General features: G+C 47.8%; 1 protein-coding gene across 1 annotated transcript in view; it reads right to left on the bottom strand.

Annotated features, from left to right (window-relative positions):
* Positions 1-1668: 1668 nt before the first annotated feature.
* Positions 1669-13723, bottom strand: part of LOC147110002 (C-X-C chemokine receptor type 3-like) — a 60699-nt gene continuing 48644 nt past the window's right edge. Inside the window, exon 2 of the mRNA XM_086003990.1 lies at positions 1669-7528. Coding sequence (XP_085860116.1) covers positions 6467-7528 — 1062 coding nt within the window. The 3' untranslated portion in view covers positions 1669-6466. The remainder of the gene's footprint in view (positions 7529-13723) is intronic.

The raw sequence follows: 13723 nt of genomic DNA, 5'->3' as shown, positions 1-13723 counted from the left end.
TCTTCCCCCCCAGTCGCTCTCGCTCTTCCCCCCCAGGTCGCTCTCGCTCTTCCCCCCAGTCGCTCTCTCTCTTTCCCCCCCCCCTCAGTCGCTCTCTCTCTTCCACCCCCCAATCGCTCTCTCTCTCTTCCAACAACAACATGCCCTCGAGAAAGCCTCGGCACCACGGGCACTCCAGCTAGTATATAGTAAAGCTCCCTACTACACTGTTCCATCAAATACTCTCAGGGCAAGGTGCAGCACGGGGTTAGATACAGAGTAAAGCTCCCTCTACACTGTCCCGTCAAACACTCCCAGGGCAGGTACAGCACGGGTTAGATACAGATTAAAGCTCCCTCACACTGTCCACATCAAACACTCCCAGGGCAGGTACAGCATGGGTTAGATACAGAGTAAAGCTCCCTCTACACATCCCATCAAACACTCCCAGGGCAGGTACAGCACGGGTTAGATACAGAGTAAAGCTCACTCTACATGTCCCATCAAACACTCCCAGGGCAGGTACAGCACGGGGTTAGATACAGAGTAAAGCTCCCTCTACACTGTCCCATCAAACACTCCCAGGGCAGGTACAGCACGTGTTAGATACAGAGTAAAGCTCACTCTGCACTGTCCCATCAAACACTCCCAGGGCAGGTACAGCACGGGTTAGATACAGAGTAAAGCTCCCTCTACACTATCCCATCAAAACACTCCCAGGGCAGGTACAAGCACGGGGTTAGATACAGACTAAAGCTCACTCTACACTGTCCCATCAAACACTCCCAGGGCAGGTACAGCACGGGGTTAGATACAGAGTAAAGCTCCCTCTACAACTGTCCCATCAAACACTCCCAGGGCAGGTACAGCACAGGTTAGATACAGAGTAAAGCTCACTCTACACTGTCCCATCAAACACTCCCAGTGCAGGTGCAGCACGGGTTATATATAGTAAAGCTCCCTCTACAACTGTCCCATCAAACACTCTCAGAGCAGGTACCAGCACGGGTTAGATACAGAGTAAAGCTCCCTCTACACTGTCCCGTCAAACACTCCAGGGCAGGTACAGCACGGGTTAGATACAGAGTAAAGCTCCGTCTACACTGTCCCTATTGTACTCCAAGTCTTGCACTGTACATTATCTGGGAGAGCTTTGTATAGCACACTCCTCTCCGTGACAGTCTGTATAACACATGCCTCAGCATAACACTAGTGTTAGAATACACCCCTCACTGTGACCCTCTGTAGAATCACTGTGACAAACGAGATAGCTACACATTAACAATGTTTTAATTACATATGCAGACAGTACAGTGAAAGTGAGCACGTTATGTACAGTACAGTCTCTATTTTTTAAATGAACAATCTGATTATAATGCGCGTGAAAGATAGCGTAACATTAATATTTATTAGAAAAGCAGAATTTTTTGCCGTGTCTGTGAGACACACTTTAGCGCAAGTTTTACAGGTACGGCAATAAAAAAAGGCGAGGTTGGGATGGGAATAGGGCCACCAGGGGATAGGCAGGATAATACCTCTGGTAACGATAGAGAGATGGCAGAAATATGAAATAATTATTTGGCTTCGGTATTTACCAGGGAGATAGAACAGGTGGACATGACATTGGATGATGAGATTAGTAATGAGAAATGTGCATTTAAAATGAAAAGAGGGATATATTAAATCAACTAATCAACTCAAAGAGGGATAAAACCCCTGGTCCGGATGGATTGCATCCGCGCATTTTAACAGAATCTAGGGAAGAGATAGCAGAGGTACTATTACACATATTTAATAATTCGTTAGAAAAAGATGTAGTGCCAGAGGACTGGCAGATAGCTGACATAATACCGATATTTAAGTAGTGGGATATAACATCTCCAGGGAATTATAGACCAGTCAGCTTAACATCGGTGGTGGGAAAAATAATGGAATCCCAACTAAAGGAGAAAATAGAAGAACATCTAGAAACCAAAAATATAAGGAATAGTCAGCATGGATTTCAAAAGGGAAAGTCTTGCTTGACCAACCTGATTGAATTTTTTGAAGAGCTAACAGAGAGAGTGGACAAGGGTAATGTAGTAGATGTAATTCTGGTCGCCATATTATAAAAAGGATATAGAGGCACTGGAGGCAGAGAAGATTTACAAGGATGATACCAGAAATGTGAGGGTACACCTATCAGGAAAGGATGAACAGGCTGGGTCTCTTCTGTTGAAAAGAGAAGGCTGAGGGGTGACCTAATAGAGGTCTTTAAAATGAGGAAAGGTTTTGATAGAGTGGATACAGAGAGAATGTTTCCACTTGTGGGGAAGAGCATAACTAGAGGCCGTCAATAGAAGATAGTCACCAAGAAATCCAATAGGGAATTCAGGAGAAACTTTATCCAGAGAGTGGTGAGAATGTGGAACTCGCTACCACAGGGAGTGGTCGAGGCGAATAGTATCGATGCATTTAAGGGGAGGCTGGACAAGTATATGAGGGAGAAGGGAATAGAGGGTTACGCTGATAGATTGAGATGAGGAAAGACGGGAGGAGGCTCGAGTGGAGCATAAACACCGGCATGGACTGGTTGGGCCGAAAGGCCTATTTCTGTGCCATATATCCGACGTAAACCTATGTAACAAACATCACCAAACAAATAGTAGATTAACTGGTCATTCAATCCAATGCTTCTGTGCATTTCCCCACGACACAACATTGACTGCAAGTCAATAGCAAAATACTGCGGATGCTGGAAATCTGAAATAACAACAGAAAACGCTGGAAATACTCAGCAGGCCAGGGCTGTATCCGTGGAGAGAGAAACAGGGTTAACGTTTCACTCCCACTCGGACCTCTCCGTTCTCGGCCTCTTACACTGTTCCAATGAAGCTCAACGTAAGCTCGAGGAACAGCACCTCATCTTTCGATTAGGCACTTTACAGCCTTCCGGACTCAACATCAAGTTCAACAATTTCAGACAATAACCCCTGCCCCCCATTTTTCGTTCTGTATGATTTTGCCATTCCCATTTGCAAAATTTTATCTTTCCTGCCTCTTACGTAAGCGCAATATGCCCTTTCAATTCCTTCCTCCCCTCCTAAACTCCACCCCCCACCCCTGTCTCTGCCCCTGTTTAATATCTGTTACATCCCCAGCTTTTTCCAGTTCTGATGAAGGGTTCCAGACCTGAAATGTTAACTCTGTTTCTCTCTCTCCACGGAGGCTGCCTGGCCTGCTGAGTGTTTCCAGCGTTTTTTATTGACTGCAAGTCATTGGCCCAGAAATTCGGGTCTCCACGGGTGAGTACGCACGGGGTACTCACGCGTCGGCCCAACGAAAGTGCCGGTTTTGTGCATGCACTGCGCAAGCGCGGGAAACCGGCACTTCCGTTCCCCTGAAAGAAGGGGTTGAGAGGTGGAACGCGTGCGCCGGAGAGGCAGCGCGTGCGCATCGAACTTACTTTTTTTTCCCAGGTTTTTCCGGGTCGGTAAGTCTCCAGGAGTTACACTTTTAAAAAACAGGCGCAAGGCCTGCTTTTAACAAGGTAAGTGGTGAATTAATTAAAATTAAAACATTTTTTCCACAGGTTTATTATTTTTAAAAACTTTAAAGAAAGGTAAGTTTATTTTTAGCCCCGTTAGAAAATGTAATTAATTTTTTCAAAATTTTAAATTATTGTTTAAAATAGTTATTTCATAGTTATTTTAAAAATGTGATGTTTTTAAAAAATGTATTTGAAGTTTTAGTGATATTTTGTAAGAATTCGCAATAATTTACAGTTCTGAAGATTAATCTTTTTGATTAAAGAATCCCTGGGCGTTGTGCTTTTAAATTTCCAGGGATAAAAATGGCAGTCACCACATGGCCGAAGACAAAGGACAAGGCTTTGTTTACAAAGCAGTTGAATGCTATTAGCATTTGTTTGTATATCAAGTGGATACATCTAAACTGCAGAAGAGACTTTTGGATCTTGAATGGGAACCAGTTAAGAACTGAATGGGTTTAAATCACCTAGCATTCTGGACAATAGAGCAGTTGTATTTCCCTTTTGTTTCAGCCCAGGGAGCTCCGGAAGACACATTAACCCAGTCCAACCACTCTGAGTTAGCCAATCACAGCTTCCTCTTCTGTATTGGAACCTTTGGGTGGGAATTTTGCACACAGCCCTGGCAGGGCAGAACGGCAGGAGCTCACCAGGTATATAAGATAGCTGCTGAGAAGCTATCACTCTCTTTACTTCCTGGGACCACAGGTGAGCAGGGTGTTCTGAATCCTCAACAAGGCAACCTAGCAGGAGTTAAGGGGTGGTGATTTAAGGGAATTGCTAAGATTGTTTAAATAACATTGTAGCCATTTTATCCCTCGTTTTTGCCGTCTGTAACCCCCTGTTATATAGTTTTACTGTAATTACTGTGTTCATAAGAACATAAGAACATAAGAAATAGGAGCAGGAGTAGGCCAATCGGCCCCTCGAGCCTGCTCCGCCATTCAATAAGATCATGGCTGATCTGATCCTAACCGCCAATCCACTATCACAGAACCATCTCCTGAATCTAACAGAATTAGACACACGAAATAGGAGCAGGATCAGGCTACACGGCCCCTGGGCCTGCTCCGCTACCCACAGGGCCATGACCGATCCGAACCTAGACTCATGTCCAAATTCCTGCCTGCTCCCCATAACCCTTAATTCCCTTTACTTCTAGGAAACTGTCTATTTCTGTTTTAAATTTATGTAATGATGTAGCTTCTACAGCTTTTTGGGGCAGCATATTCCATGGACCTACCACCCTCTGAGTGAAGTAGTTCCTCCTCATCTCAGTTTTGAAAGAGCAGCCCCTTATTCTAAGACTATGCCCCCTAGTTCTAGTTTCACCCATCATCGGGAACATCCTCACCGCATCCACCCGATCCAACCCCTTCACAATCTTATCTGTTTCAATAAGATCGCCTCTCATTCTTCTGAACTCCAATGAGTAGAGTCCCAATCTACTCAACCTCTCCTCATATGTCCATCCCCTCATCCCCGGGATTAACCGAGTGAACCTTCTTTGTACTGACTCGAGAGCAAGTATGTCCTTTCTTAAGTATGGACACCAAAACTGTACGCAGTATTCCAGGTGCGGTCTCACCAATACCTTGTACAACTGAAGCAATACCTCCCTATTTTTATATTCTATCCCCCTAGCAATGAAAACCAACACTCCATTGGCCTTCTTAATCACTTGCTGCACCTGCATACTAACCTTTTGAGTTTCGTGCACCAGGACCCCCAGATCCCTTTGTACTTCAGTACTTTCCAGTTTCTTGCCATTAAGATAATAACTTGCTCTACGATTTTTCCTGCCAAAGTGCATAACCTCACACTTTCCAGTATTGTATTCCATCTGCCAAATCTCTGCCCACCTACTTAGCCTGTCTATGTCCCCTTGCAGGTTTTTTATGTCCTCCTCACTCACTACTTTCCCTCCCATCTTAGTATCATCTGCAAACTTTGATATGTTACACTCGGTCCCCTCCTCCAAATCGTTAATATAGATTGTAAAGAGTTGGGGACCCAGCACTGACCCCTGCGGAACAGCACTAGTTACTGATTGCCAGTCTGAGAATGAACCATTTATCCCAACTCTCTGCCTTCTGTTAGATAGCCAATCCTCTATCCATGCCAGAATATTACCCCCAATCCCGTGATTTTTTATCTTAAGCAATAATCTTTTGTGTGGCACCTTGTCAAATGCCTTTTGGAAGTCTAAATACACTACATCCACTGTATTTAGTGTAGATGTTCGTGTGGTATAGTTTATTCTTTGGATTGTAGTTTATTTAGGTAATAAAACTTGATTTTTCTCTCATCCAAACCACTTGTTCCATTTTAATATCATTAATTATAAGTTCCTCCACTCAGAACTAAAGGAGGGGTAGTGATTCGAAACCGTTGTTTGTAAATTGGTTTAGAGTGCAGCAGCAAAAGGCTGCTGACCAGGTGAATTACCGTAAACCAGGTAGAAGGTTGGAATTGGTCAGAGCTCAGAGGCAAAGGCTGCTGGCCAGGTAAATTACCATAAATCAGTTAAAAGATGCCCCCCTTACATTTTGGGGTTTATAGTATTTATAGGTTTTACAGCTCTTCCTGTCAAAGTTATGAATGAAACATTCCCTGCTACCATTGGCTCCCCATGGCCCACGTGATCCCAGGGGATGCTTCGAACTAACTGTGCCCCTGGGATACGCAAGCACTGCGCACCAGCTGTTGGAGGAGGCCCAGGATCGGAATCCCACGTGGACCCACAGCTCAATGGCCGGCGCGCTAGGTAAGTGCAGGTCGGAGGCTTGCACCCGCGGGAAGCCCCCGACCCGAATTTCTGGGCCATTGTCTGTAAATCACTTTGTGGAGCCTTTCCTTAGAGAAGTTCTAAGGGTCGAGATAAGTGCGCGTTCTGTATTTGTCCAGTCCCTGAAGCCACCGAGTGAGAAGTCAGTGGCTGGTGATGAGTCGGTGGAGCTACCACATCATTGAGTAGGAGGTTGACGTTTCGGAGTTCGACATCACGGAGGACGCCCGCTTGCTTTTCCCAGCGTGGCGGCTCACCGCCGGCTTCTTCTTCAAGCAGCCCAGGCCCGCCAGGACCCTGACCATCTCGTGACGGAACTTGACCCCGATGAAGGCGTACAGCAGCGGATTGAGGCAGGAGTGGACCAGCCCGAGGCTTTGGGTCACGGTGCGGCTGATGTCCAGGACGTTGAGCGTGGCGCAGTGCGTGTTGAGGGCGCCCAGCGACTGCAGGGTGTCGCCGAAGAGCACGGCGTTGTACGGGAGCCAGCAGGCGACAAAGACGGCCACGACGGCGATGACCACCTTCAAAGTCTTCTGCCGCTCGAACATCTGGGCATGGCACAGGGTCTTGAAGATCATGCAGTAACAGTACAGCATGGCGGCCATTGGCACAAAGAAGCCGATCACGTGATGAGCCAGGCGGAGAGCGAGCTTCCAGGCGCCCGCGCTCTCCGGGTTGAACATGTAGATGCACACCGTCGAATTAAGGTAGGTGGAGCTGTACTCCTCACGGAAAATGAGATCGACCGTCGCCAACAGGAGACAGAAGAGCCAGACGAAGAGGCAGGTGGCGTGGATGTAGGTGGGCTTGCGCTTCTTGTACATGTGGACGGCGTGGACGATGGCCAGGTAGCGGTCGAAGCTGATGCAGACCAGGAAGAGGATGCTGCTGTAGAGGTCGAGGGCGAAGACGGCGCCGACCAGCTTGCACATGGTGGTCCCAAACACCCAGCCCTTGACTGCCTCCACCGCCCAGAAGGGGAGGGTGAAGACCAGGAGGAGGTCGGCGATGGCCAGGTGGAGGATGAAGGTGTCCGTGATGGTCCTCCGTGCTTGCTTGTAGCGGCCGATGATGAGGATCACCATCCCGTTCCCCAAAACGCCCAGGAACAGGACCAGGGAGTAGAGAACAGGCACAAAGATTCGGACAAAGTTTTCGACCACGATGGTTCGGCAGGGTTGGGCTTTAAGTAAATCGGAAAAGTCGGCATAATCCGCATAGTAATACTCCTTCAAAAAAAAAGAAAAGCAATATTACTTCACGCATTGGGCCTCTGTTTTAGCTTTATTCACCTCCTCTGTGAGGGAGTGCAGCGAAGGTTCACCAGACTGATTCCTGGGATGGCAGGACGGTCGTATGAGGAGAGATTGGGTCGACTAGGCCTGTATTCACAAGAGCTTAGAAGAATGAGAGGGGATCTCGTTGAAACATATAAAATTCTGACCGGGCTAGACAGACGAGGATGTTTCCCCTGGCTGGGGCGTCTAGAACCAGGGGTCACAGTCTCAGGATACGGGGTAGGACATTTAGGACTGAGATGAGGAGAAATTTCTTCACTCGGAGGGTGGTGAACCTGTGGAATTCTCTACCACAGAAGGCTGTGGAGGCCAAGTCACTGAATATATTTAAGAAGGAGATCGATAGATTTCTAGACACAAAAGGCATCAAGGGGGTATGGGGAGAGAGCGGGAATATGGTATTGAGATAGAGGATCAGCCATGATCATATTGAATGGCGGAGCAGGCTCGAGGGGCCGAATGGTCGACTCCTGCTCCTATTTTTCTATGTTTCTATGAATGTCTTCCCCCTTTGTGATAGGAGATGTGTGACCCTTTATGGTGCAGGCAGTGCATGTCCCAACACTACCTCACCAAGGTGGGCCTTCTCCCCGCTTGAGGGTTAATTTACGAAGACCCATTGCACAGACTAGGTTTGCATTCCCTGGAGTTTAGAAGATTAAGGGGCGATCTAATCGAGGTGTTTGAGAGGATTACAGGATTCGACAGGGTAGAGAGAGAGAAACTATTTCCTCTGGTGGGGGGAGTCCAGAACAAGGGGGCAGAACCTTCAAATTAGAGCCAGGCCGTTCAGGGGTGATGTCAGGAAGCACTTCTTCACACAAAGGGTGGTGGAAATCTGGAACTCTCTCCCCCAAAAAGCTGCTGAGGCTCGGGGGGGTCAATTGGAAATTTCAAAACTGAGATTGAGAGATTTGTGTTGGGTAAGGGTATTAAGGGTCACGGAACAAAGGCGGGTAGATGGAGATAATATACAGATCAGACATGGGTATTTGTGTAATGTATGTAATGTATATATACCTTAAGGGAGAGAACTACTTTTTACAGCTCCTGTATACTGTCGTACCGGCAGTGACCACACCTGTATATAAACCCTGCGTAGTGAGCTGTACAGTTAGTTCTAGAGTAACCCTCATTCAGTAAACACCTGTTGAATCATTCCCTGCAGTCTGTTGTCTAATTATTGAAGGACACAACATTAAGATACACGGATATAACATTGGCGACGACGCAGATTCGAATCTACCTGCAACTCTGCATCAACTCCCAGGGATTCGCTCCTGGAGAACAGTGGAAGGAGGTCGAGTCCAGAAGCACGGGCGTCGACCACAGGCAACCGCCCAGTCATCCAGCGGAGATTTGAGCATCGCAGGGGAGGCTGTCGAGAGCCAGGCTTGGCTTTCCAGTCACGGTGGTCCAGCGAAATGGGCTGGCAACAGGTACTGCGCAGACCCTTCCCGGACAGCGGCGGCTAGAGCCCGACCGAGTGGCACAGAAAAAGGCAGAGCAGCGTCGACAGGGGAGAGAGAGAGGGCAGAGCGCACAGGGCGCAGCCGGTGTTCAGGACCGAGCGGCGTCAACGGGGAGTGCGACGAGAGAGAGCAGAGCGCAGCCGGTGTTCAAGGGCCGAGCAGTGTCAACGGGGGAGAGAGGCGCGCAGGAAAACGCAAGGCGCTGCCATTGCCACGAGAACCGCAAAGAGCGGCATTGGCAGCAGTGCAGGAGCAGCGCACGAAACCCACAGGGCGTCGCCATTTGCCACGAGGACCGCCGAGAGCGGTGTTGGCAGCAGCGCGGGAGGCGCCATTTTAAGCCGCAGCGGGGATGAAAGGAAAGCGCGGGAGACACCATTTTAAGCCGCAGCGGGGAAGAAAGGAAAGCGCGGGAGACGCCATTTTAAGCCAGTCTAACAACACCCAAAAATGCCAAAGAGTGGCAGTATCACAGCGTTCGACAATGAAGTCGAAGATTGGACGACATATGTCGAACGCATAGAAGTATACTGCAAGGCGAATGAAGTGCCAGATGACAAGAAAGCGCTGGTATTGTTGAATTCAATGGGTGCAAAAACGTATGGCTTACTACGAAACCTAGTAACCCCAGAGAAGCCAGTAGAAAAGGATTTTGAAAACATAGTGTCAATCCTACAGGACCACTTAAACCCCACACTGCTGCTGATAGCAGAAAGATTTAAGTTTCACAAAAGGAACCAGCATAAAGATGAAAGTAATTCTGAGAATTTAACGGAACTGCGCAAGCTATCGAAACACTGCCAGTTTGGAACGGGACTAGCAGATACTTTAAGGGACAAGTTTGTGTGTGGGCTTCAAAGTGAAGGAACCCAGAAATGGCTTCTATCAGAAAAGGATCTTATGCTGGACAAGGCTTTCAGCATTGCAGTATCACACGAAGCAGCAGCATGGGGCGCTGCAGAGATACAACGGAGACCGCAAGAATATGGCACAAATGAAATGTCATACGGAACAGTGAAGTGCTATCGCTGCGGCAGAACAACACACGACCATAATGATTGCTGGTTCAAGGACAAAGTGTGCAGACAGTGTGGAAAAGTGGGACACATAGCAAGAGTCTGCAGGTTGGGAAAGAAAACCAACAGTAAGAAATCTCCACAGGAGAAGTACAAAAAGGTACACCAGGTGATGGACAGTGGTACAGACGAACAGAAAAGTGACACAGACTCCGGAAGCAAGGAGCTGGGTTGTCTGAAACTACATAAGGTAACCAAAATGGAGGATCACCAGACTATCTGGGTTACACTCAAGATAGCAGGAGTCCAAGTGAAAATGGAATTGGACACAGGATCAGCCCTAACAGTCATAAGCCGAAGGGACTACAAGCGGCTATTCTCACATATACCCTTGAGAGATACAAAGATTGTCTTGAAGACGTACACGGGGCAAAAAGTCTACCCCAAAGGAAAAATAAGGGTGAACGTTATATATAACGGCAAGGAAAGACCAAAAATGGACCTATATGTATTGCCGGATGGAGGACCACCACTACTAGGATGTGAATGGATCCGGAAGATACAGCTAGATGGGCATTCCATACAAGCACTGACTGTAGATGCCAAAAAGGATGACGACGTCACACCTGGACGACTGTCAAAAATGCTAACTGACGCACAAGAAGTGTTCCAGCAGGGACTCGGAACATTAAAAGGCATAACAGCGATGATCAAAATAGAGGAAAATGCAAGCCCAAAGTTTTTTAAGGCCAGGCCTGTACCTTATGCGATCCGCCCAGCTGTCGAAGCAGAGCTGGAAGATTTGGAACGTTCAGGAGTACTGTCCAAAGTGGACTGGAGCGAGTGGGCTACACCCATCGTTCCTGTAATGAAGAGGTCGTTGAATAATACGCCTGGGGAACCAAAGAAGGTTCGCATCTGTGGGGACTTTAAGGTGACAGTGAACCCAGTCCATCACACTGTACAATATCCGCTTCCGCGGATTGAAGATATTTTCGCCTCGCTATCTGGAGGGAAACGCTTCACTAAGATTGATCTGGCCCAGGCGTACCTGCAAATGGAGGTAGAAGAAGCCTCGAAACAGTACCTCACCATCAACACTCATAAAGGTCTCTACCAATACAACCGGCTGGTGTTCGGGGTAGCATCAGCTCCGGCTATTTGGCAAAGGGCAATGGAACAAGTCCTGCAAGGGATTCCAGGGACCCAGTGTTATTTGGACGACATCCTGGTCACGGGCGAAAATGACAGTGATCACCTCGCCAACCTGGAGCAGGTGCTCACTAGATTGAAGGAATATGGGCTCCGAGCTAATCGCCACAATTGCGAGTTTTTCCAGAAGCAGATCTCGTATTGTGGCAACGTTATTGATGAAGAGGGGTTACATAAGTCCCCTGAAAAGATTGAGGCAGTAGTCAAGGCTCCAGCACCGGAAAATGTGTCACAACTGAGGTCGTTCCTCGGGCTGGTGAACTACGACCATAAGTTCTTGCCGAATTTGTCTACCGTACTACACCCACTGAACACCCTACTGCAAACGGGGGTACCATGGAAGTGGAGTGACGAATGTAAACGAGCTTTCCAGAAGAGCAAAGCATTGATCACATCAAAAGAGGTGTTGGCTCATTTCAACCCAGCACTACCAATTCGGTTGGCATGTGATGCATCACCCTATGGCATTGGAGCGGTGCTGTCGCACAAATTCCTGGACGGCTCGGAGAGGCCAGTAGCCTTTGCGTCTCGGTCACTAACCTCAACCGAGCGTAACTACGCCCAGATTGACAGGGAGGCCCTCAGCCTAGTGTGGGGAGTGAAAAAGTTCAATCACTATCTGCACGGGCAGAAGTTCACCTTGCTGACTGACCACCAACCACTTGTCTCCATCTTTAATCCAAAGAAGGGCGTTCAGGTGATGACTGCGCAATGGCTACAAAGATGGTCCCTTTTTCTAGGGGCGCACCAATATGAAATCGAGTATAAGGGCACGAAACAGCATGGAAACGCTGATGGGCTATCACGCCTGCCACTGCCTACTGCGGAGGAAGCACCAGCAGTGGATCCTGTCGAAATATTTCATTCGACTCTAATTGAATGCTTGCCAGTAACTAACGCTGGTATAGAGATGGAGACCCGAAATGACCCGACGCTGTCTTGGGTATATGATTTGATGGTGAAGGGATGGCCAGCACATGGCGACTCACTGTTGCCAGCATTCTCATCCAGAAGAGAACAGCTGTCAGTATGCCAGGGGACCTTGATGTGTGGATCCCGAGTGGTAATTCCACCCAAGTTAAGGGAGAGAGTGCTCAATGAGCTTCATGAAGGTCATCTGGGAGGGGTGAAAATGAAAAGCCTTGCTAGGGCTTATGTGTGGTGGCCGGGGATCGATCAGCATATCGAGGACCTGACAAAGAGCTGCTCAGGATGCCAGAAGGTCCAAAATGCACCACCACATGCCCCTCTACACCCATGGGAGTGGCCCTCATCTCCATGGCAATGGGTGCATATTGATTTTGCCGGTCCATTCATGGACTCAGTGTTTTTAATAGCCGTGGATGCGCACTCGAAATGGCCTGAGGTGATCAAAATGTCCTCCACCATCACGGAGAAAACTATTGCAGTCCTACGGACCATTTTTGCCAGGAACGGCTTGCCAGAGCAGATTTGCTCTGATAACGGACCACAGTTTGTGTCCGAAGAGTTTCGAAGATTTATGAAAAGGAATGGGGTAAGGCATTACACATCCGCCCCGCATCATCCAGCCACAAATGGATTGGCTGAGAGGTTCATGCAAACCTTTAAAAAAGCAGTAAAGGCCATGTGCGATGACGACATTCCACTGCAGCATAAGGTGGACAATTTCCTGTTAGCCTACAGAAATGCGACACATGCAGTCACCTACCAGGCCCCGGCCATGATGTTCTTTAACCGAAGGTTGAGATCTCGTCCGGATTTGCTCAGACCAAATGTACGAAGAGATGTTGAGAGTAAGCAATTCCAGCACATCAATGAGCTTCAATGTAGGGCAACCAGTCTTGGCCCGCGACTACCGAACAGAGAAATGTCAACCAGGAACGATATGCACACGGCAGGGGCCACTAATGTACACAGTGGATGTTGGGGAGAACATTGTGAGACGCCATGCTGACCAGATCCTAGAGTCACAGGAACGAGTCAACCCCATGTCTTGGCCATACGTACCTGGTGAGGAACCCGACGTACAGGTTGCATCTACCTCAGAAACAATAGCATTGGAAGCTGATGAATCAACTGACAACAGGGTGCTAGAATCGCCTCCGCACCAAGAGCGAGACACTTGGGAAAGGCGTTATTCAGAAAGAATCAGGAAGCCTCCCCAGAGACTGAATATATGAATGGACTATTTTCATATAACATTGTATATTAAAAATGTTAATTGTTAAATGAGTATTGTGGTACTGTTAATCTAAAAGGGGAGGAATTGTAATGTATGTAATGTATATATACCTTAAGGGAGAGAACTACTTTTTTCAGCTCCTGTATACTGTAGTACCGGCAGTGACCACACCTGTATATAAACCCTGAGTAGTGATCTGTACAGTAGTTCTAGAGTAACCCTCATTCAGTAAACACCTGTTGAATTGTTCCCTGCAGTCTGT

Source organism: Somniosus microcephalus, chromosome 12 (genome assembly GCF_052327205.1).
Source record: "Somniosus microcephalus isolate GS21.2 chromosome 12, FLI_Smic_1.0, whole genome shotgun sequence".
NCBI lineage: Eukaryota > Metazoa > Chordata > Chondrichthyes > Squaliformes > Somniosidae > Somniosus > Somniosus microcephalus.
Note: the sequence above shows the minus strand (reverse complement) of the source record. Positions and strands in the feature narration are given on the sequence as shown.